Below are 24,046 nucleotides of genomic sequence, written 5' to 3'. Positions count from 1 at the left end.
TACATCAGGTGGTGTATTGAATATTTTTCCAGAGGAAAAGATGAACATTGGCTGTCCATACTTCTCAAAATCAGTTAATAAATATAAACCTGACAAAGGAAAGCCTTCAACCTCTGAGAAATTGGACTAGTCTACAAGCAAGAACAATAGGAAACGTTTTAGTCATGGGTTTCACCAAAATATTGATGATGCCATAATTCTGCTAGAGTAGCACAAGCCTTTCTGTCTGCAGGAAATGTATCTAAAACCCAGTGAGGACCTTGCCATAAAAGAATTTCACTGTTGTACTGAAGGCCAGAACTGGAAGTGGTCCTGCTCATGGTGATGAGTAGCTATCCTAGTGGGCAGCCATGCTCCTTTCCATCATATCCAGCTTAATGCTGCTCTGGTAGCAGTAATGATTTGCCTTTCCATGGGATTTCTTATTACAGTATATTCTATTTAACTGCAACCAGGTTCTGACTTTTATGAAATTGCTCTTGGTAACCTTGTGACCGCCTAAGCCCATACTTCTTATGAGTGACTTTAATGGGCACAAAAGCTGTGGGGTAGTACTAATACAAATGGACAAGGTCATATCATTGAGTGAATGCTTGACAATCATTACCTCTCTTAATAATAGAGGTGATACCTTCTTCCATACTTGCTTGTGTTCAGCAATAGATATTACAATATTCTGCCTTGCCATTTTGCCACTGCCTATGTGGAAATGGATCAGGCTTACTAGAATTCATTCTCCAGTCCATGTCCTAAGCAGAAATCCAACAGGTATTTGCCATTTATTATTAGCTTTGCTCTTTTCTACAAATTTTCTCCAAACATTTCTGTATGTCTGACAGTCATTTCCTACTCTGCTATTTAGATCCCCAACAAGGACCAACTTTTCTTTTATCATTGTCAGTTGCTTTCTTTAAAGCCTCAAAAAATTCCTCCACTTCTACCTTAGTAGAACCTTCTGTGGGACCATAGGCACAAATAAGTCTCATTGTCCTGTTCCCAGTTGTGGTATTTGCCAACATCACTCTACTTGATATTGTCTGCTATTCAAGATTAGCATCGTATTTAGTGTTGAATGCTATACTTTATGTTATTCCCTGATTGTTATTGCCTGAATATAACATTTTGTATTTATTGCTTAGAAAGATCTTGCCAGTTTTTGTCTTTTTTGTTTTGGTCATCCCTATTATATTGATCTAGTACTTATCCGATTCCTCAGCCAGCTCCATTTCTTTGCCATTCAGGCTTCTTATGTTGATAGTACTGATCTTGAACTCTGATGTTGAGTTGAGGTGTGTTTCAGGATGACTTCCTATTAGATTATAAAACATCTTCCACCATGACCACCACCTTCTCTGGATCTCTTTCACTATACTAGACAGGAGAATATTTAGAGAAAGAGTTTCTGCATTCTTTACATAAATAGTCATTCATTTGTTTTCTCTTTGACATGGAAAATTTTAAGGCACATCCTGGAGATATGGCTTTGCTTGAATTGTAGCAGGATTATGTGCCAGCTGATCGGGAAGCCTCCTGACTCGTTACTGATAGGTTTGGGCTCATCACACTTGTACTGACAGGTGTAATGAGCTCAAACCTGGTGGTGGTGGAACAGAATCCAGAATCTCTGCTCTGGAGACCAAACATGGCATTTGCCAGTTGGAGGTATTTCACTGCATAATGAAGAACCTCTGGTACTTAGTGTCCAGTTGGCATTTCTGCAAGTAGGAAGGTATTCCTTTGTAGGGAATACCTGCTGGTTTTGCCAGAGCCCTTTTGTGGAAAAGACACGCCATGGAAAGGCAGAGTCGACTTGACAGGGAGATGCTGTATATTGCATGTCCCTGCCCATTAGTGGGCCAAATGTGTGTGCCATGAATGGGTACAGGTGTAACTCAACCAAAGAAAAAGTCTTTCTTGAGGTCTGGATCATGGGAAAGTGAAGTGAGGTCTCTTGTTTGAGAAAGAAGATGGAAATATGTTTTGGATGAGCACTGGTTATGAAAGATTTTGAAATTTACAGTACACCCAGTTCTCCATTTACACAGCAGATTGGTTCCAGAAAAAAATCATGTAAATGAAACTGTGTAAAAATGAATAGTGCATATGAAAAAATAGAAGAATGGTTCCAGATGTGAAAACTCGATACGAAGAATAAGTTATTTTCAAACAAAACATATATATACATACCCACACACATCTCTTAAAGAAAATAGTGTGTCACTAATAAAACAGAAATTCGAAAAAGGTCCAAATACATCTGTGCATGTGGTTATTAGTTAAATTTTATTTGCTCTCATTTTCTGACAGTAGCTGCATCCTTTTGTGTGAGACTGGAATTAAATAACTTCCATCACTTGAAACACTTTGGCTGTCCTGTTCATACTGCAGTGGCGAAACGTTTTCTTCAGTAAAAGGAACTAAATTAGCACTAATTTCCAATAATTCTGAAGTTTTTTTATTTTTATTTATTTTTTTTTTTATACCACGAACTGTAATTCTTCATATTGCACCATATATGACTTCAGTTCATGTTTAAACTTCATGAACTGAAGCTCATTCAGTATTTAGATTATGTGTAAGAAAATGACTTTGCAATTTTACTAGCCATTTGAAGCCCTTCTTTAATTAATGATCAATCCTGTGAGTGAGTAGAATCTCTTCATCATCATCATTGCTTTTTTTCTTTTTCATCGAGATTCTCAAGGACAGTTTCTATTAATTCATCATCACTAACAGCCTTGTCAACCATCAATTCTTCCAATTGCATGTGCTAATCTGATGATATTGTGGTATTCAGTTGTATGGAGTACAGGATTTTTCTTTTTCACATATTCTGGCCAAGTAGCTTTCCAGCATACATTTGAAGTTGGTGGTTTCAATTCTGATAATGCCAACTTAGCAAGTTTGATGAAATAGAAAATTTCTTCCTTACATCAATAACTGTCAGTAAATTATCCTTAACTCCTGTTCTGTCCTGTCAAGTGTCTTCTCCCTCCAGGAGATTGACTACCATGTGTCTTCATGTCCTATTCTGTGCCTCTCTGCTGCATTCCTCATGTGAGAGATAGGTCCAGTCTTTGTCTTCCTCTCAACAGTTCCTTTATAGGCAGTTATGTCTCAGAAATATGTCCAAAATATCTGATTTTTCTCTTTTTAATTTCTTTCATCAGGCTCCTGTTTACATCTGCCATCTCTAGTACCTCTTCATTTGTCTTTCCATCCTTAATTAGTTTATCCAAAATGTATTGGAGTGTTCTTTTTATGTAGTAAGTTTTGAAGGTAGCGATCACCCTACTCTAGTGGTGGTATTAAGGATGTTTTATTAGGTGGCAGAAAACAGTTCCACATTCGGGTGTTCTAAATCAAGATGGACAGGCAAGTCCAGATTTTTCCCCATCAAATAGTGTTTAACTTCTGAAACAAAATATTGATGGAAGCATTCATTAAAAATTTCTTTTATAACTTTGCCTTTTTTATTTGCCTTCCATTGCACATGTTAAAATCCACACCTTTCATTGCCCACTGTTTTATGGATTGATTAATGGGTAATGGTTTTAATATTAATATATGATCTCCTGAAGCATTGCTACAAAATAAAATAAAAAACTTTTTTTAATAAGCGCCATTCGAACCGTGTTAAATCAAAATATACAGTGTAAAAAGAGAATTGCTTTTGTTTTCTAAACTGTGTTATTTCGAAATCGCGTAAAAAGAGAATTAGCTGTATATCAGCATTACAAGACTTAAGATGAGGTGCCAGATTAAAGTATATTAAAATTGTTAATGATTTCAGGTCAGTGAGAAGCTCATCAAATGTCTGGATACCTGTGTACTCTGCACTAAAATGTTATATGTGTCAAACCAAACATACTTCCTCCAGGAAGCTTAAGGATTCATTAAGAGATGACATTTAAGCACTCATGCCTAAATATGTGTAATTTCTCTTCAGATACATGCCATGAAGAACCTTTGCCTTGATTTTTTTTATTTATATTTTTTTAATATATATATATATATATATGCGTGTGTATATATATATATGTATATATGTAATAAATTTTTTAACTTGGGGATAAATAACCAAGTTTATAAAATAACTTGGTTATCCTAATATATATATATATATATATGTATATATGTAATAAATTTTTTAACTTGGGGATAAATAACCAAGTTTATAAAATAACTTGGTTATCCTAATATATATATATATATATATGATTCCTACACAAAAGGCTACAAGACCTATAGCACACTAGTGTCATGTGTGGGCAAGAGAAATAGAAGAAGCAAGTCTGTTCATGTTTTGCTTGAACAGTTGAGGGTTGTGATCTTTGGGGAGACTTCCAAAGAATAGAAGTAGATGGATTGAAAGAAAAGGCAGTGAATTTGGTTCAGTTAGTTTCAAGATGGGCTGTAAAAGGGTGTTGGTTAGCAGTATCTCTTATTTTAATGATTTTGGAGGAGAGTTGAGGAATAATAGTGGTCATTTCAGCAGAACACTGTCTATGAAAGTATCTGTAGAAGCACAAGGCAGAAACAATGTCTGTAAGAGAGAGGGATCATTAATTAGCCAGATGTCTCCCTTCTGGACAGAATCTAGCAATCTCAGTATATCCTTTTTCTCCCCTGTACTTTTTTGCACATCACCCATTTATTATTATTTTACAGCATCTCCGTGGAGTTCCAGAGACCCAAATCAACCATCATACATGCAAATTCTATCATACCTCTCCTTGAATCCATTCACCGTAAGGGACAGTTCTGGCAATCCATTCCACTAACCACTCTCCATGCAAAAAATATAAAAAGTCTTGTGATGGCTAAATTGACTGTTCTAAGGAATATTGTTCTGCAGGAAGTTTTACCCCTTTCGATGTTGAAGGCGGAGGGCAGTCGGAGTCACCTGAGTTGTCATCTTGACTTTATTTTGAACGGCATCTCACAAACATGTCTAGACTAGATTGCGTGGTCACACGCTTCTTGTCCTCATAGATGGACTTGTAAGCTAGACATATCAGAATAGATACGGTGGCTAACATTTTTGAACTGCTCAGTGTTTGGATCCATTGATTCTAATGTGTCCTTCAATGCTACTGCACCTTTTGTGCTTTCAACAATGCGAACTTTATCTTTCACAATTGTACTCACTATTGAAATAGGTCTATTTATTTCCTGAGCTATTGTAGATAGAATTTTTCCGTCTTCATACATATGAATTATTTTCATCTTTTCTTCTAAAGTAATTGCAGACCTTTCTTTTTTAGATTTATTACCAGCACATTCAGATTTGCATTCCATTTTAAGGATGAAAAAAAAAAAAAAAAATGAAACTAACAGTGATAACAAATGACTGCTAACCATGCAAGGCATCTACTACTGTACTGCAATAAGGCTGTCAAAGACGCACTTGCACAAAGCCACAAACGTGTTCATAGGTGCTAGTAGATTTATTACGTAAGTCGCATGTTACATAACTCGGGGTGTAACTATATATCGAAAATTTTCACTTGCATCAGTTTTATAAAACCCCTTTAATATCTTAAAAGTTTCTATCGTGTCCCCTCTTTTCTACCTAGTAGGAAGTGTTCCACAGACCTGTCACCATCTTGGTCACTTGTCTCTGAATCCTCTTGACTATCTTCTGGTCCCCCAATAAACCCAGTTGACCAAATCTGTGTGCAATAGTCAAGATGTGGGCAAATCATAGCCTTATAAAGAGAGATAATAATTTCCTTATCTTATTAGCATGTTTTTCAACATCGTAATCCGCTGAGCTATTGTACCAACTTTTGTAATATGCTGTCTAAACTTCAACTCTTTGTCCACCATTATCCCCAAGTCCCTAGCCTCATCAATTTCCTGCATTCCAATATGATACACCATAATGCAGCCTTTTCAGTCCAAAATGCATAACTTTACATTTTGCGTCATTAAATTAACAATCATTACCCACGATGCCAATTTATTTAAATCATACTGCAGGATATCTACATCACCTTTATCAACTATTGCTCTCCCCACTTTTGCATCAGCAAAGAACTGAATATCTCCTCTTAAATCTATAGGTATTATTTCCGGGAAAATTCTCATGTTACTCCTCTTAAAAAAAAAACTATTATTCTTACGGCTATTACGCCTGCTTTCGTTTAAGAGTGCCTTTTTTTTTTTTATTGTCATTGGTTTTTTACTCAAGAATTCTTAGGACATTACTAATGTATTATAGACAGATATATGCAAAAATAATAGGAAGAAAATTCGGATATACTTTTTTCGGGATGTTGTTGTTGGCTGTCTTCTTTCCACGATATGCATACTTCTGCTGTTAGGCTGTTGAAAGGAAAGGATTTTTTTGGGAAAAGTGTGTGGGGGGGGGGATGTGGGAGATTTAATTTGGAAAAAACCCATACACACACACACACACACACACACACACACATATATATATATATAATCACCTTTTTTTGACTGATTGAAACCGAGAAAATAGATAAGTTAATTTAATGGAGCACACATGTTTGTGGTAACACTTAAAGCAAATTAAAAAAAACCCATAAAAACACTGTGCCATTATAATAACAAACTTGTAAACTGAAGTCAAGTTTGAATTGTTGTTATAATCCATTCTGTAGTTCTGTTGTGCAAATGCGAGCATAAGTTCACTGTACGCCAAATGGCAGAACTATGCGAGCCAGATAGACTATAACTGAGGTTGCTGTTGATGTTAATAATAATATATAATATTATTATTAGGGGTGAGCCTTTTTGAAGGGGGGGGTTGAAAAAGGGGAAGGGTTTATTGGAAACGGGTTAAGGGGAAGGGGTAAATGGTGCAAGCCGTTTTGACTGTCTGTGTCTTCGGAACTCATGGAAAAGTGTATGGCTTGGTGTTTCTGCCTTTGGAGTGCTTGTGTTATTGCCTACTGGTTGGAGTCATGACCTAATTTTTATGTCATGGAGCTTCCAACACTCAGAGATTATGTAGGGTCGATGAATGTTGATCGAGTTTTCGTCACATTTTATGGCTATCATTTCCGATATTCTAAGCATTGTTTCATTGTCTTGTCTATTATTATGGCCTTGATGATTTGTGAGGTTATGTTTCTGTTCAAGGGCATGGATAGCTATTTTTGTTTTCCCTGTACTCTGTGTTATATTTTTCTTTTTGTTGTTGCTTTTTTTTAGTGTTTAAATGTTCTGGAATAGGGATGTTGCAGTCACGGAAGTGTTCTTGTAGTCTTGCCCATAAAGACCTGATAGTAGTATCTGTGTAGGTGACATCAGTCTTTTTGGCAAGGAAATTTGTAGACTGCATAGGTTTTAGAAGTGTTGCCAATTTTTGGTTTGTGGTGAATACCTCTTAAATCTTTCCGTATGTTATTGATACACAAATTAGAGTAGTATCACTAGTACTGAACCCTGAGATACTCCATTGGTCACTACCATTCTCCTAGACTCAGCCCCACCATATACTACTCCCATATACTATTGAACATCATCAGCCATCCCCTAATCCATACTACTAGCCTCATGTCCATTCCCATTCTCTCCAGTTTTTGTAATAGTTTCCCATGTGGTATTCTGTCAAATGCTTTGGAAAGTCGAGCAATATCATGGTGTAGCCATTACCTTTATCCAATTCTGCTGTCACTTTATTATAAAATGTGAATAAGTTACTAAGACAGGACCTATCCTTTTCAAAGCCATGCTGCCCACTGTAGAGTATCACATTCTTATCCATACACTGTTGTATTTTACCTTTCACCAACTTCTCAAATACTTGAACAATCACTCTTGATATATTAATTATCAAGTCTCTAGTTTGCTACCTTTATGCAATAGTATTATCTTACCACTTAAATAATTAAATATGTAATGTTTATTTTAACAGTTAAATAAGTGTTATGTATATTATTAAGGAGCCTGACATTCACAACATTTCTGTACTTTTAAAATTCAAAACTATAAGTGATGTACAAATATATCCTGCAAGGAGATGCAAAATTCACATGATGAGTAAACCCAATATTAAAAAAATTAAAATTAGAAAAAATTATATTTGAATTATCTTGTGATAGTAGGCTGTCTATTCTTTAGCACTTTTTTGATGGGATGGAGTTGGGGGGAATCCTATTACTGTACTTAAGAACCCCTCTTAGAATAGTAAAATTAAATGAGCCTCAGTGCTTGTGTAATTATTTTATGAAATTAAATCCTTTTAATAAGGAAATACCGTGAGAAGACATGAATACAAAAATATAACATAATAAAGTATTATTTAATAGTAATTCAATTAGTTTTATAAATGTACTGAAGATGCCTGCGATACACAGGAAAATTATACTATTAAATAATACTTTATGTGAGTTATACCGTTATTATATTCTTGTATTTAAATTAAATCCTCTTATTCTTCAAGCAGAATTGGTATAGTCTGCTGATAATATACAGGATCTTTCTGCATGCACATTCTTTCATATTCAAAAATATTTTAATTGGTCCTTCATGACTATTAATATAGTCGGCTGCACTAATGTATAGCCAACTCACTTTTTGAGCCAAAAGACTTTTTCAGTTATGTTTTATACATAATATACCTTATGTTTATTCAGAATGCATGATGCATTTTTATACCAAACTTAGTTAACTTCACTTGGTATACTTGCCTGAAATGTTGGGTAGGAGGGTGGTATTTTTATTTTTTGAAATGAAATACCACTATCAGTTTTTATGAAACATGCACGGTTTAAGACCACCTTTACAGCAATACCATTTGGTTTACTTCAAGCTCTGCATAAGAAAAGAGTAAAATTGATACTAGAAGTTTTCATAATGCATTTTCTTTAAAATGTATCTTAGCCAGATGGCACAGTATTATTTATAAACAGCAAGATGGAATTTCACTTATTTGGTATCCCTTTCACACATGAAGTCACAATAGTATTTATAAATGATCTTCAAGATATCTGGTATCTGTAAACTGATACAGCTGATCTGTGAGGCACAACAGTATGCTGATTTTGTCTGTCACTGTTAACAAAATTTCATCAGTGCAGTTTCAACATTATATAGTATGATTCATGTTTTAAAAATACTATAAAATATTGCTTTAGTACTGGTATATTAATGTTTCTGATTAATTTTTGCTGCTGAGAGAATAGAAGTCAGCAAGAATTTTAATTTAAGTTTAAGTTAAAAAAAATAACATACAAAACTATTTGCTTTCAATTCAAGGTTAACCATACTTCTTACATAAGTTTTTATTGAAAACCTTCAGTATTTTTATACAATGCTAAACATCCTGTATCACCTCAATCATCCTTTCAAATACCCAATATGATATTTTTCTCAAAATGGGGATGGACACACAGAGAAATGTAATGTTTGTCACACATCTTGTCTCTCTTTTTCATTTCCTCATTCCCTTCCTCTTCCTCAAATCAGGTGTTTGGTCACATTGTAATAACTAATTTTTCTCTCTCCTTGGGAAGAATCAAAGTTGGAAATTGACTTCCTTTCATTCTGAGGGATGGGTCACTAGATTATGCACATCCCGTTTTAATGGTTAATCTCAATGTGTGAAAGTTATGAAAAATTTCTCTTATGGGATTCAGTCAAAAATATGTAAATTGTTTTTCTCTGTTTTAACTTTGAACAGCATTGGAGGATTTACAGCAGTTATCTACAAGAGATGGAAACAACTTCCTGCACCACTTTGCAAAAGCCTTATGCAAACATTCAGTAGAAATACTCATTTTGGCTGCATGTCAACTTGTTATTCTTTTTTGGATTCTCTTATCACAGTGGAACTTCATTATAGTTGATTACTCTGTCTTTCCTGATGAAGTAAGGCAGTTTTCATGACTTGCGGCCAGCATGCACACTTCTCGTCGTTTTTATTATCTCTGGGGAAGACACTGTGACACATCAGCTGGAAGATTTCTTCTGTTATTTGCAAAAGTACAAATATTTTCTTCCAGATAGCAGATGAAGACAGAAGTTCTATGAATTATATTCATAATAGATGTCACCATGTTCCCATGAAATTCAAACATGTTTAAACGTTTGGCAGAAATATTTTTAATGCGAAAGTGTTCTTGAAAATACAGCAAGGATGAACTTGTTCTTTTTCAGTAAATCTAAATCTAAATTAAAATTTTCTGGGTCATCTGAAACAATACTGAAATACATTATTTCCAATGCTGGTCTACTCATCCAAAGTAAGACTAAAATAGTCATCTGATTCTGTTAATTCTTTAATTTTTGATGTTTGCTCTTTTTTATGTTCATGGAGGTCAAAATTAACTAAGATATTTGATTAGTTCTTTGTAAAAATACTTAATTCTTCTTTGAAATTTATTTGCATATAAAAGAACTATTATAGTTGTTCATATTAAGATTCCATGTTCTGCAGCCAGTCTAGAACAATATCATTTAATTTTCTTGTTTTACAACAGTTTAAAATTCACTGATCTTTTAATTTCTTTTTTAACATAATTCTCTATTTTCCTCTGCCCTTCTTTTAAAATACAATTCATGCATACGTTCTACAGTCAACTCACTAGTGTTTGATTCCTTACATGAGGTTTTTGGACAATAATTGCACTGAGATGCTTCCTGCTTTCTACATTTCTTAGCATTTCCAAAATTCATATTGATTTAATTTCATTTTGAAGCTAAAATAAAAAATATTAAAATTGTAAAATTAAGAAAAAATAATTATAAAATTTTATTTTATCAATATAAGTTTATAACAGCATGAATGTCCATTGCTGGTGGTGATCTTTTGTTTTCATTAAACTAACAAACCACCTATAATAAGTTTAGTTTAATCCTTTATCCAAGTGTGAGCAAAGAAAGTTTGCGCCTGAAAGTATCTTCAGTACTGAGCTAACGTGGTGCAACTCATGGCAAAGGTGGAGAAAGCTATCATCACTCCTATCTCGGTATCTCCCATAATGCAAAGCACATCTTCTTGCAGATATGTGAAATGCTATGCATTAAGGCAAGGTTTCGACCTTTATTGAGGTCTCGTCAGTGGGAAGGCCCAGTAGTGGAGACACCGAGGCAGAAACAATGAGAGGTCATCCCCACCTATAGGAGTTGCCAAAAAGGTGTACAACATTCTTATTAAATTACTCCGGATTCAGAGAAAGATGTTGAGAGTTTATTTTTCACTTGGTTAGAGTATAATAAATTTAGTTTAATCCTTTATCCAAGTGTGAGCAAACAAAGTTTGCGCCTGAAAGTATCTTCAGGACTGGGGTTAGGTGGTACAACACCAGGGAACTCCTTGCAAAGGTGGAGCAAGCTATCATCACTCTTATCTCAGTATCTTCCATAATGCAAAGCACATCTCCTTGCAAATATGTGTAATGCTATGCATTAAGGTATGCACCAAGCTCCCACTGACGAGACCTCAAAGGTTGAAACCGGTCTGGGTAATGGCCCTTGCCTTAATGCATAGCATTACACATATCTGCAAGATGTGCTTTGCATTATGGGAGATACTGAGATAGGAGTGATGATAGCTTTCTCCACCTTTGCCATGAGTTGCCTTAGTGTTGCACCACCTTAGCTCAGTCCTGAAGATACTTTCAGGCGCAAACTTTGGTTGCTCACACTTGGATAAAGGATTAAACTAAACTTATTATAGTCTAACCAAGTGAGAAATAAACTCTCAACATCTTTCTCTGAATCCGGAGTAATTTAATAATAAGGTTGTACACCTTTTGGCAACTCCTATAAGTGGGGATGACCTCTTTTTGTTTCTGCCTTGGTGTCTCCACTACTGGGCCTGGCTCCCACAAGACCTCAATAAAGGTCGAAACTGGTCTGGGTAGTGGCCTTTGCATTATGGGAGATACTGAGATAGGAGTGATGATAGCTTTCTCCACCTTAGCTCAGTCCTGAAGATAAATTCAAGTGCAAACTTTGTTTGCTCACACTTGGATAAAGGATTAAACTAAACTTATTATAGTCTAACCAAGTGAAAAATAAACTCTTAACAAACTACCTAATAATGGATAATTCTGTGAAAGAACTGACTTGGAGTGGCTAAGCGCAATAAAAATGGGTATTATTTTTTCATTGTACGTAATGTATAGTCATAATGATATTTTTTTGCATTATCTTGCAGTCCATGGACCAAGATGTTATTGCTTTCTAGGCATATTTAAGAAGTATTTTGTTCAGGCTGTTGAAGTTGAGAAAATCCTCAAATACTTCTGGAAAGAATATAACACTATCTTGCATTGTGCAATGAATATAGACATCATAGAGTGAGGTGTAGCAGAGCTTTAGCTTATTATTACAATGAATTTTTATTGTGTTGTGTGTGTGTGCACGTGCGTTAATAAATATATATATATATATATATATATATATATATATATGCATTTTTAATCTTGCAGACGTTAAGAATTTCATAATTCCTGAAAGTCTGGTCTCTAGACCAAACATGGTACTTTTTTTGAAGTCATAGGAGGTTTCCAATAAGTAGGGAAAGGTTTCACACTATATAAAATATAGTGTGAAAAATATATAATAAAACTATATAATAAAATCTACAACCCAAGAACATTCACAAACATTCATGCAACAGTATTATTCAAACTGACAATATCTAGCCTAGGAAGTGGATGCTATCAATTCGCCTATCCAGGATGGCATAATTCAACAGTACTGAAGTACGAGGGTGTGCTGAGAAGTTTTGATAACTTTGAATTTTTTCAAAACGTCTGACATGTCTTCTTATATCCTAGAAGAACAAATTATTACAATTTGATGAAACATGGGGTTTAAAGGGTTTTAAGATATGTTCTTTCTTGTGGTTATATTTATTGCTTTAATATCATTTTTGTTCTAGGTGTTTATCAGAACTTTTAGACCCCACCCCTCGTATATTCAGTGACCTTTTGAATCCTTTGCTACCTACTACTGCTTTCATCTGAGTGACTTTGCAGGGAAACCTGCTTGGCTACTCTCTCTCTCTACCTACCCACCTACCACCCATCTTTGCTATTTTTTTATTGACTATATCCAAAGAAGTATTGACTTATTTTAGAAATTATTTTTCTTTAAATTTTATGGCATCTGTTATATTTGAATGTGGTTGGCATATTATATTCAAAAGTCTAATTTTAAACTGTTTATAAATTCATGAATTTATTTATTTTTTAGAGTTCCAGAGAACAGTTGGCAATAGCAGAATATGCAAAATCTCTTTTGATAATCCCTAAGACTTTAGCTGTGAATGCTGCAAAGGATGCAACAGATTTGGTAGCAAAGCTTAGAGCATACCATAACAGTTCACAAACAAAAGCTGAACATGTTCATTTGAAATGGTATAGTTCATTTCTAAATAAATTTAGAAGTTTTTAAGTTTGTGTTTTAGAATTTAAAGATGAAATTTAAACTCGTTCAAGTCCATCAGAAAGATGAGAATTGATATTAGAGCTATTATACAATGGTTAAATTAATTTTTTTCTTTAATTTTCCATTTATTGTCCTTAAGATCTTGAGGCACTAACAAAAGGTCTCTTATGTATAGGTGTGCATGCTAAATATTTTGAAGTACAGGTAACCCTCGTATAACACAGATGTTAGGTTCCACAGAAATGCCGCTTTATATAAATCGCATTATGCGAGACTGATCATATAGAAAAAGTAGGGTTATTTTCAGAATTCGGTTTTTTTTTTAAATATAAACAACGACATATCCAACAAAAATATTTTTATTTAATCAGGTAATTCGTGTAAGTTAAAAAAAAACATAAACTATGAAAAAATACATAATATAAAATTATAAAAGTAACAAATTGGGGGTGCTTAAGGGTCAAAGCTGTATAACTGAGAGGAGACCTCCACATAGCCTTTAAAGGAATGCGGAGAACCGACCAGGGCTTCTGACCTAATGTCCAATCCTCACCTTCTCGTGGTGCACCCTGTTGGGTATCTACTTGGATACTGAACGGACGAGGATGGGCTGGCAATTTGGGATTTAGCCGACCAAATTGTATTCTTATTGGTTAAACCAAAATATAGAACGATGCTAAATATTTTGAAGTACAGGTAACCCTCGTATAACACAGATGTTAGGTTCCACAGAAATGCCGCTTTATATAAATCGCATTATGCGAGACTGATCATATAGAAAAAGTAGGGTTATTTTCAGAATTCGGTTTTTTTTTTAAATATAAACAACGACATATCCAACAAAAATATTTTTATTTAATCAGGTAATTCGTGTAAGTTAAAAAAAAACATAGACTATGAAAAAATACATAATATAAAATTATAAAAGTAACAAATTGGGGGTGCTTAAGGGTCAAAGCTGTATAACTGAGAGGAGACCTCCACATAGCCTTTAAAGGAATGCGGAGAACCGACCAGGGCTTCTGACCTAATGTCCAATCCTCACCTTCTCGTGGTGCACCCTGTTGGGTATCTACTTGGATACTGAACGGACGAGGATGGGCTGGCAATTTGGGATTTAGCCGACCAAATTGTATTCTTATTGGTTAAACCAAAATATAGAATGATGGTACAACATGACAAAATTTCATGCCGGCTGGGGCGTCGCCCGGTTAAACAAGGCCCCCGTTGTTTTCGCCAGGGAACCAGGGCCAACAGCGAAAAGTCAGCTACTGGAAAAAATCTGAAAATAAACCCCAACTCAACATCACCAGAGTTAAAGATCGGTACTATCAACGTAAGAAGCCTGAATGGCAAAGAAATGGAGCTAGCTGAGGAATTAGATAAGTACCAGATCGACATAATAGGGGTGACTGAAACAAAAAAGACCAAAACTGGTGAGATCTTTCTGAGCAATAAATACAAAATGTTATATTCAGGCAATGACAATCAAGGAAAAGAAGGAGTAGCCATAGTATTCAACACAAAATACGAGGCTAATCTTCTTGAATGGCAGTCAGTCTCAAGTAGAGTAATGTGGGCAAATATGAGAATGGGGAACTGGACAATGAGACTTATTTGTGCCTATGGTCCCACAGAAGGTTCTACTAAGGTAGAAGTGGAGGAATTTTTTGAAGCTTTAGAAAAAGCAACTGACACAATGAAAAATGAAAAGTTGGTCCTTGTTGGGGATCTAAATAGCAGAGTAGGAAATGATTGTGAGACATACAAAAATATTTTGGGAAAATTTGGAGAAAAGAGCAAAGCTAATAATAATGGCAAATATCTGTTGGATTTCTGCTCAGGACATGGACTGGTTATTACTAACACCATGTTCCAACATAAAAATGTGCACAAATTCACATGGAGAGAAGAGGCTAGGAATAAGAAAAGTCTCATTGACTATGTTATTGTTGATAGTGATGTTTTCTCCCTGGTGCAGGACACCAGAGTGTACAGAGGATTTGAAATTGGAAGTGATCACTATTTAGTCTTGAGCAGGATAAAATTGAATTTCATATTGAAAAGAATAACATGTAAAAAAGTTTTAAAGCGAATAAAAGTTGAGCAGCTCTCAGATGTGAGCTGTAGACTAAAATACACAAAGATTATTGAAGGGAAAATGAAAGAGTTTGAGAACAGGAATCAAACCTTGGAGATTCAGTGGCAAACTCTGAAGAAAACATTGATTGATTCTGCCAGAGAGGCATGTGGTGAGGTTGTTTGTAAGGATAAAAAAATCAGAACTCCCTGGTGGACACAGGAGGTTAAAGAGGCAGTGAAGGAAAAGAAGAAAGCATACCAAAAGTTCCTGTCAAATAAGTCAGCTTGTGCTCTTAGAGAATATAGAGACAAATGCAAGAATGCTAAACACTGTAAAACTAGCTAAACAAAAGTCATGGGAGGACTTTGGCAAGAATATAGAAAATAAATATCAAGAAGGTGGCAAAATATTCTGGAGGTTGTTGAAGAAGCTTAAGAATGGAGGAAAGAGTGCTATAAAAGGAATTAGAGATGATAAAGGTGACATGAAAACGGGAGAAAAAGATATCCTTGAAGTATGGAGTAATTACTTTGAAAAACTGCTAAATGAAACAAGCAGTGATGACAGCACAGTGGTAAAAAACACTGACCAGGCATGCAGTCAGGAATACATATCCATACTTGAAGTAGAAAAAGCCATCAAAGGCTTGAAATGTGGAAAGGCAGCAGGAGTAGATGATATTCGACCAGAAATGCTGAAGTATGGTGGTATAAGAGTCTTACAGTGGCTGCACTGCATAGTTCAGAAAGCCTGGACAAAGGGACGAATTCCCGATGATTGGAGTAGAGCTCTCATAGTACCCATATATAAAAAGGGAAATAAAACTGCATGTGAGAATTACAGAGGTATTTCCCTACTGAGTGTTCCTGGCAAGATCTATGCAAGTATACTTGAGAAACGGTTGAGAAGAATTGTGGAAGAAAAGCTTGGTGAAGAACAAGCTGGATTCAGGCCAAATAGAGGCTGTCAGGATCAGATCTTCACTTTACGACAAATAGTCGAGAAAGCATGGGAATATAAATAAGATCTGTATTTAAGTTTTGTCGATCTGGAAAAGGCATGTGACAAGGTGCCAAGAGAGAAGCTATTCGAAACACTACAGTTATATGGTGTCAATGGGGCATTATATATCAAGCAATACTTGGTCTTTGAGTTGTAAGTCAGCAGTTAGAATTGAAGGAAGTACAGGAAGATGGTTTAATGTTAAATCTGGTGTGAGACAAGGATGTACATTATCCCCTCTGTTATTCATTATCTATATGGATCACATTATGAAGGAAAGTGGTATTAAACATGATATCAAAATTGGAGATGTTAATGTTAGCTCTTTGCTTTATGCGGATGATGTTATACTTCTAAATAAATCCGCTACAAGTCTGCAAGATTCTCTGACTAAATTGAATAGATATGGTATGAAGGTCAGCAATAAAAAGACAAAGACAATGAAAATAGGCAGAATCATTGAAAATGTCAACTGTGTTGTGAATGGAGAACCTGTGGAACAAGTAAAACATTTCAGCTATTTAGGCACGATTTTTACTGAAGATGGTAAATTAAATATAGAAATAGACAACAGAATCAGCAAAGCTGGTATGGTGGGAAGTCAATTGAATAAATTCATATGGAATAAGAGAGAAATTAGTCGGAACACTAAATTAGCTGTATACAAGACAGTGTTCAAACCAGTTTTAACTTATGGATCTGAGAGCTGGGTCAGAAGTAAAACACTTGACCAAAGACTAGAGACTTCAGATATGAGAGTCCTGAGAAAGATTATAGGCGTGAACAGATGGCATCAATGGCAGTATCATATTAAAAACGAGGATATTAGGAAAGAACTTGACATTGTCAGCATCCAGGAATGCGTTAGCAGAGCTAATCTCAGGTGGTATGGTCACTTAAACAGAATGGGCGAGGAAAGATTAGCAAAACAAGTGTTCTCAGCCAGGTTGGCAGGAAAACGACCGAGAGGAAGACCAAGATATAGGTGGATTGATACGGTACAAAGTGCTTTAGATGATAGAAATATAAGATCTGATAATATTGGAGTGTTGACAAGTAACAGACTGATTTGGAGGAAAATTGTAGATAGGAAATTAATAATGATGTAATTTTTTTCATGTAGTACTATCATATCCTGTACACCCCTTGAGGGTACATGGCAGGAATTTGATGATGATGATGATGATGAAGTAACAAATTGTACATAAACTGCATTGCATATAATGCATAAATGTTTTAGGCAAAATAAAATCAAGTGTATATTTTAATTGTCATTACTGTCTTCAAAACTAACATTTCGTAGATGTTCTTTATTTATGAGTGTCCAGATGACCTCATCACTTGAAATCTCTTGGACATTATTTGTATATTTCTCATTGCATATTTTGGTTGGTTTAGTTGTCAAGAAGTTTGTACCCGATGTAACTTTCTACATCGGGTACAAAACACTTGAAAAACCAATTTTTAAACATGCTCACTGTAACCAATGCCTTTTTGTTGGCCCGCCAATAAACAGGTAGGGTGAACTTGTCGAGCCCTTTCCTAGCACTAGGATTTGAGGATCGGTTAATAGCATTGCATGTAATCACTGTATTACTACAAAATAGTAAAGTAATTCTGTCTTTGGAAACTTTATTTGAAATATATCAAATAAAACGGGCCTATATTTCGAAGTAGGTCTGTTTTGGCATTTTTTCCCCCTCAATATAACCCCCTTTTCATCCGCATTAAACACCTGGTGTACACTATAATCACTTTCTTCAATGATTTTTAAAATTTCTCTTGGGTATTTCTGGGTAGCTCTGCATCTGCTGATGCTCCGTTGATTTTAAGATGACACAAAGAAAACCAATTAAAGTTTTTGAACTAACCCTTACTGGCACAAAATCCATGCTGAGAGTTTTCTTCTGAAGAATCTTGATGAAGTTCTTTTAAATGTTTATAAACATTTAAAATTATATTTATTTTAAATGTTTATAAAAATAGAGCTTTTTGTTTAATAAGATTTCCCCCCCAAAGGAATTTTCTTTTGAGTGCAATCTTCTATTCAAATCATTAGAGATTTCTTCATTTTTTCCATTAGAATATCACATAAACGAGCAACTTTGCACTTACCACTGACCCAGCAACTTTCTCGGATTTTATGTTCATTTTGTTTGATTGTTCGAATTGTTGATTCTCTATTTGTCAACAGATCCAAGATTTTAATTTTTTTGAGAGAAATGAATTTTATTTTCAATGTTGGTTTTTTCCTTTCGTTGCAGTTTTAGCGGCCATTACTATAAAAGTAAATTTTTACTTTAAAAAAAAAAAAAAAACATTATTATGTAACTCCAGAAAATAAAGTGCTTAGTTTGAGATTAAGTAATGTAGACAATTTTCAACAATAAACACTTTATTTTCTTCTTCTTCTCTTCCGTCTAAGACGGGTTGAGTCTAATTTTTTATATTATTGTCTTTTTATACAATAGTTCTTGTCTGACTGTGATGTTTTTCTTTTCTATCCAACTTGTTCTATTTATTCTTAAGCATTTCATTTCAAATGCCAGCAGTTTTTTCTCCTCTCTTTTTTTAACTGTCCACACTTCTGCTCCATAGATGACTGTTGGTATAATTATTGCTTCATATAGTTTGTTTTCCAGATTTTCTGTAATTTTCCCATGGTGGTCCATCCTATCGCTATTCTGTGTTTGATTGTTTTGAGTTCATCTATCGTTTCTGTTAGTTTTGATCCAAGGTATATGAAGTTGTCTACTTGTTCTATTTGTTCTCCTTTTAGGGTGGCTGAGATGGTAGTTCTGTTCCTCCCTATTTTCATCACTTTTGTTTTTTGTATATTATTGTCATGTCATATGTTTTACAGGTTTCGTTTAGCTTGCTGATCAACTTTTGTAGTTCATTTGGGGGTCTTGCAAGAAGGATGAGATCATCTGCATATTTGATATTATTTATGTTTAAACCATTGACATAGATTCCAGGCTCATTGTCTATTGCCTTCTTTACAACTTCTTCTAGATATATGTTGAATAGGCATGGGGATAATGGGCATCCTTGCATTACTCCTTTTTGGATCTCTATGGGTTCTGTTGTGTGTCCTTTTTAATTATTGCATTTGTCTTAGAGTAATATTTTATCAGAAACTGTATTATATATTTGTCTATTGCTTTTTCTAGTAGAATTTTAAGAAGGATTTCTCTGTTGATGTTATCAAAAGCTTGTTTAAAGTCTACAAAACAACAATATAGTTCTTTATGGTCTTCCCACCTGAGCTCTGCTAGTTGGTGCAATGTGAAATTTGGTCTATTGTTGAATAGTTTCCTCAGAAACCAGCTTGTTCTATGCCTATCATTTCTTCATAGGTGTGATGGAGTAAATTGATTGGTCTGTAATTTCTGCAGTCTCTTTTGTCTCCTTTCTTGTATATTGGGATGATCTTTCCAGTTCTCCAGTCATCAGGGATCTCCCCTGTTTATAGTATTTTATTGAATAGTAGGGTTGTTAAATATTCTATTGATATGCTGCCTCCATATGACCACAGGTCAGTAGGGATAGTATCAATGCCTGGTGCTTTGTTTTTCATCTGTTTTATTGCATATCTAACTTCTTGTAAAATTTTTGGGTGATCATTATTTTCTTCTATTGTTGGCATTGTAGTTTTGTTTCCTTGGTGGAAGATAGTCTTAAAATGGTTTGACCAGATTTTTCTTATATATTCAATATTCCCGGTTTCAGTCATCTTGTTGTTTATCATTGTTACTGCTTTTACTGAGAATTCCTTTGTAATTTCTCTTACAGTATCATGGAAGACTTTTAGGTTGTTTTGTTGGTATGCTTCTTGGCATTTCTTGGCTTTTTTTGCATAGGTTATCAACTTTGTTTTTTAGTGCTCTGTATTTTTCTCTATTCTCTTCATTGTTTTGTTGGTTTACAAATATCTTGGCCTCTCTTTTCTCTTCTATGGTAGCTATGATTTCTTGGGTTATCCACTGTTTGTTTATTTTGGGTTTGGAACTTTAATACAGTAAACAGTTGATGTACATGCATGCTAAAAGGTATTTCCCCTAATATAAATTCGCTGCTTATAACTACATGCGCGATACGGATAGACACAAATTTAATGAAGTACAATTTGATTTTTAAGTCATGCAGTGAAAAATATATAAAAAGATAAAGGGTTACTACAATTTGTAGACCGATATACCGAACCCGCGTTGTATAAGTATACGAGGGTTACCTGTATATATTTCAGAAAGATGCAGCCACTTTGAAATCTTTATAAAAGTCACTCTTTACATAATCTGTTGAAAATTGAATAACTGCTACTAAATAAACCTTTGAAAGTGCCATGTGGTACATGACAAAACCATCTTATCCATTGTAGTAATAAGTAATAGTATTCTATTAAAATACTCAAACAATTTGTGAAAACAAGAGGAATTAATATTAAATTGCATAATGAAATCACAGGAATTTTAATTTATTTGAAGTGTGGTTGTTTAATATTCAACAAAATGGTTTGTGATTAGATTGATTCTTCAAAAAGGAAAAATGGGCCAGATAAATAATTCTATCTCCAAATGCCAGTTTTTCTAGGATTTTTTATTTTTTTTTTTTATTTATACAAGCGCATCCTTGTTTTCAAAACTTTACATGGAGTATTAATTGATTTTCTATCAGGGTAACCCAATTAACTTTTGATAGTACTTAATGCTAAGAATGAGGTGAGACTTCTTGTGGCACTGAAAAAACCTTTTGAATAATTGCATTACTGATTTTAATGACTTTTTGTTTGTCACAAAAGGTTGTAGGCATAAAGCACATATCATGAAGTGACTGAGAAGTAGATTGTTCCTTAATCTTTAACTTATTTGCAGTTCTTTTCAGCACTGTCTTTTCTCAATTTTTGCTTTAAATTGGAAATAAGCTTACTTAAAATTGCATTCAAGAACTTTATTAGTGTTGATTACTCCCTGATCACTATCTTGCCTGTTTGTCTTCATTGTTTCAGTAACACCAATCATATGAATATTTGTATAGTTTGTCTGCTAGCTCAACCTCTTTTTCAGTTGATGTTTCTAAAGTTGGTGATACCTATCTTCAATTCTGCTTAGTTTGTTCTAGTAGTTGACTTTTCATCCTAATTTCCTGGGGGGGGGGGGGGGGCAGTAAGGTGTGTGGTGGGGAAACAACTAGCAATTGCAGAGCATTCCTTCAAGGTCAAAGCCAGGTAACTGGAAGGAGACTTCCACATAGCCTGTATAGATACATTGAGAACCAAAAAGGGCTTTGAGCACAATGTCCAGTTCTCACCTCATTATTGGGTATCAACCTGAATATTGCACACATGGAGGTATTTGGGGGGGGGGGGGGTTAGCTTGTAGTTTAAATTTAAACTATGAGCAAACATGATTGTATAACACAAATACATGTCATACTGGCTGAAGTATCATCACTTAATCAAGACTCATGGTGTTTTGGTTATGGAACAGTGAAAAATCAGCAACAGGAAAACCTCAAAAGTCAAGACTGTTGGAGATAAGTACATCAGCTTTAGAAGCATCAGTGGAAAAGAGGTGGAGTTAGCAGAGAACTGCAGAAACACCATGTCATTATTATTGATCTTACCATGAAGATATAAAACAGAAATAACATAGAATGAGAAAAGAAACGAACATGAAGAGATGCTTCTGGAATTTGCCACTGATAACCTGATGTGCAATTCCAACAAAAAGATTGTCGTAAATGGACAGGGTGCTCCTTCGATGGCAGGCACAGGAATATGATCAGCCTGATATTAATAGACCAGAAATGGAGAACATCAGTTCAACAGTGCGGATCATTCCAAGGAGCTGATTTTGATTCATATCACAGCTTATTGCAAATATAAAACTAAAACAGAAGTACAAAGGAAAGTTCAAAAAAGCTAGAGACATCTCAATACTAAATGAAGACAGGCTAAGAACAGCATATCAGGACATATTGGAAAGAAGACCACAAGTGATAAACAAAATATAAATACAAGAGCAGAACGACTGACTACAGTACTAAACAAAGCATATGAGGAACTAATTCCAGAAGGAGGCATTAACGATCAACAAAAAATGGATAACTCAGGAAAACCCTGAAATTGGTACAAGAGAAAAGAGAACTGAAACTTAAAAGAGATAATTCAGAGGCAGCAGATGAGTTATATCATAAAAATCTGATGAAGCCAAATTGCTGGAGGGCCAATACAAAGACATTGAACAGCACTATGGAGAACACAAAAACTAGAGAAGTCTATAAACTTGTAAGAAATGTCAATAGGAAGTGGCAAACAAGATCAGTAGCAGTCAAAGATGAAGATGATAAAGTATTGATGGACAAGACCAAAATCATATGCAGATGGACAAGATATTGCAACGAACTATATAAAAATCAACTAAATAATATTGTAACAGAAGTAATCAAAGAACTAAAAGCAATCTCTCCACCAGCAGAGATTTTTGAAAATGACATTGGAAGAGGAGGTGAGTAAGACTATAAAACATCTCAACAACAAGTCCTGGAAATGACAACATAATAGCTGAGATGTTAAAATATGAGAGAATTGGTTGTAAAAGAAGCATTGAGGCCTATTCTCACGATATATTGTTTTCCCGCCATTAACAACTTGATGGGGACGTGATTTGCGTTTTTTTTTTTTTTTTCCTCCTCCCCGGATGGCAACACCAATTTTCGAATAGATTTCTGCGGAAATCTGCGCATTTCTGTTCTCATGTGGCGTTGCTTTCGGCTGTAGTTTTGTTTCCACCATCACTGTGGTTGCACGCTTGCAGTAGTGATGAGCGATACCATGATTTTTCAATCACGGTATGAATTGATATTGCAGAATTTCTGGTAAGCAATTTAGCGTGTGATAGTTGCTTGCAAGTTGCGGTGGTAGATTATCCATGTTAATAACATGGAGAAAAAAGACAGAAAATGTATTTCGGTAGAAGAAAAGATGGCAATTCTGCGACATGTAGATTGGCATGCCGGAACACGTGTTCAATTAGCAAAAGATCTTGGTCTCTCCGTGTCCACTTTGAACATGATAGTAAAAAACAGGTCAAGCATTGAACTCAATGCAAAGCAATCTGGAGCTATGTCAAAAAAATGAAAATATATCCGGACATCGGCATACGATGAATTGGATAAACTTGCGGCGGAGTGGTTTGTTTCTACGAGAGCGTCGGGTATTCCAGTCGATGGTACTATACTCCAAGCGAAAGCCCTTGATTTTGCTGCGAGGTTGGGGATTGATGGTTTTACTGCATCAAATGGATGGATTGATCATCACAATATTGTGTATAATCAAGTGTGCGGAGAAAGTAATAGTGGTGCAGGGGAAACTGTAAACCAGTGGAAACATGAACTAAAGACTATTATTCAGGACTACGAACCAAAAAATATTTTCAATGTTGATGAAACTGAGCTCTTTTATAACATTCTGCAAAGTAAAACGCAAATATGTGTTTTAAAGGAGAGAAGTGTCACGGTGGAAAACTCAGCAAGCAGAGGGTAATTGTTTTGCTCATGGTCAATGCTGATGGATCAGAAAAA

The 24,046-nt window shown here is 34.9% G+C and overlaps 1 protein-coding gene across 1 annotated transcript in view; it reads left to right on the top strand.

Moving 5' to 3' along the window:
- CCT1 (chaperonin containing TCP1 subunit 1) overlaps positions 1-24,046 on the top strand; it is a 151,027-nt gene that overhangs the window by 122,882 nt on the left and 4,099 nt on the right. Inside the window, exon 11 of the mRNA XM_090410855.1 lies at positions 13,183-13,346. Coding sequence (XP_090266981.1) covers positions 13,183-13,346 — 164 coding nt within the window. The remainder of the gene's footprint in view (positions 1-13,182; positions 13,347-24,046) is intronic.

This window comes from Typopeltis vanoorti, chromosome 21, assembly GCF_054136105.1.
Source record: "Typopeltis vanoorti isolate ZY-2024b chromosome 21, IOZ_Tvanoo_1.0, whole genome shotgun sequence".
NCBI classification, from domain to species: Eukaryota; Metazoa; Arthropoda; class Arachnida; order Uropygi; family Thelyphonidae; genus Typopeltis; species Typopeltis vanoorti.
This window is presented reverse-complemented; position numbering and strand designations above follow the sequence as displayed.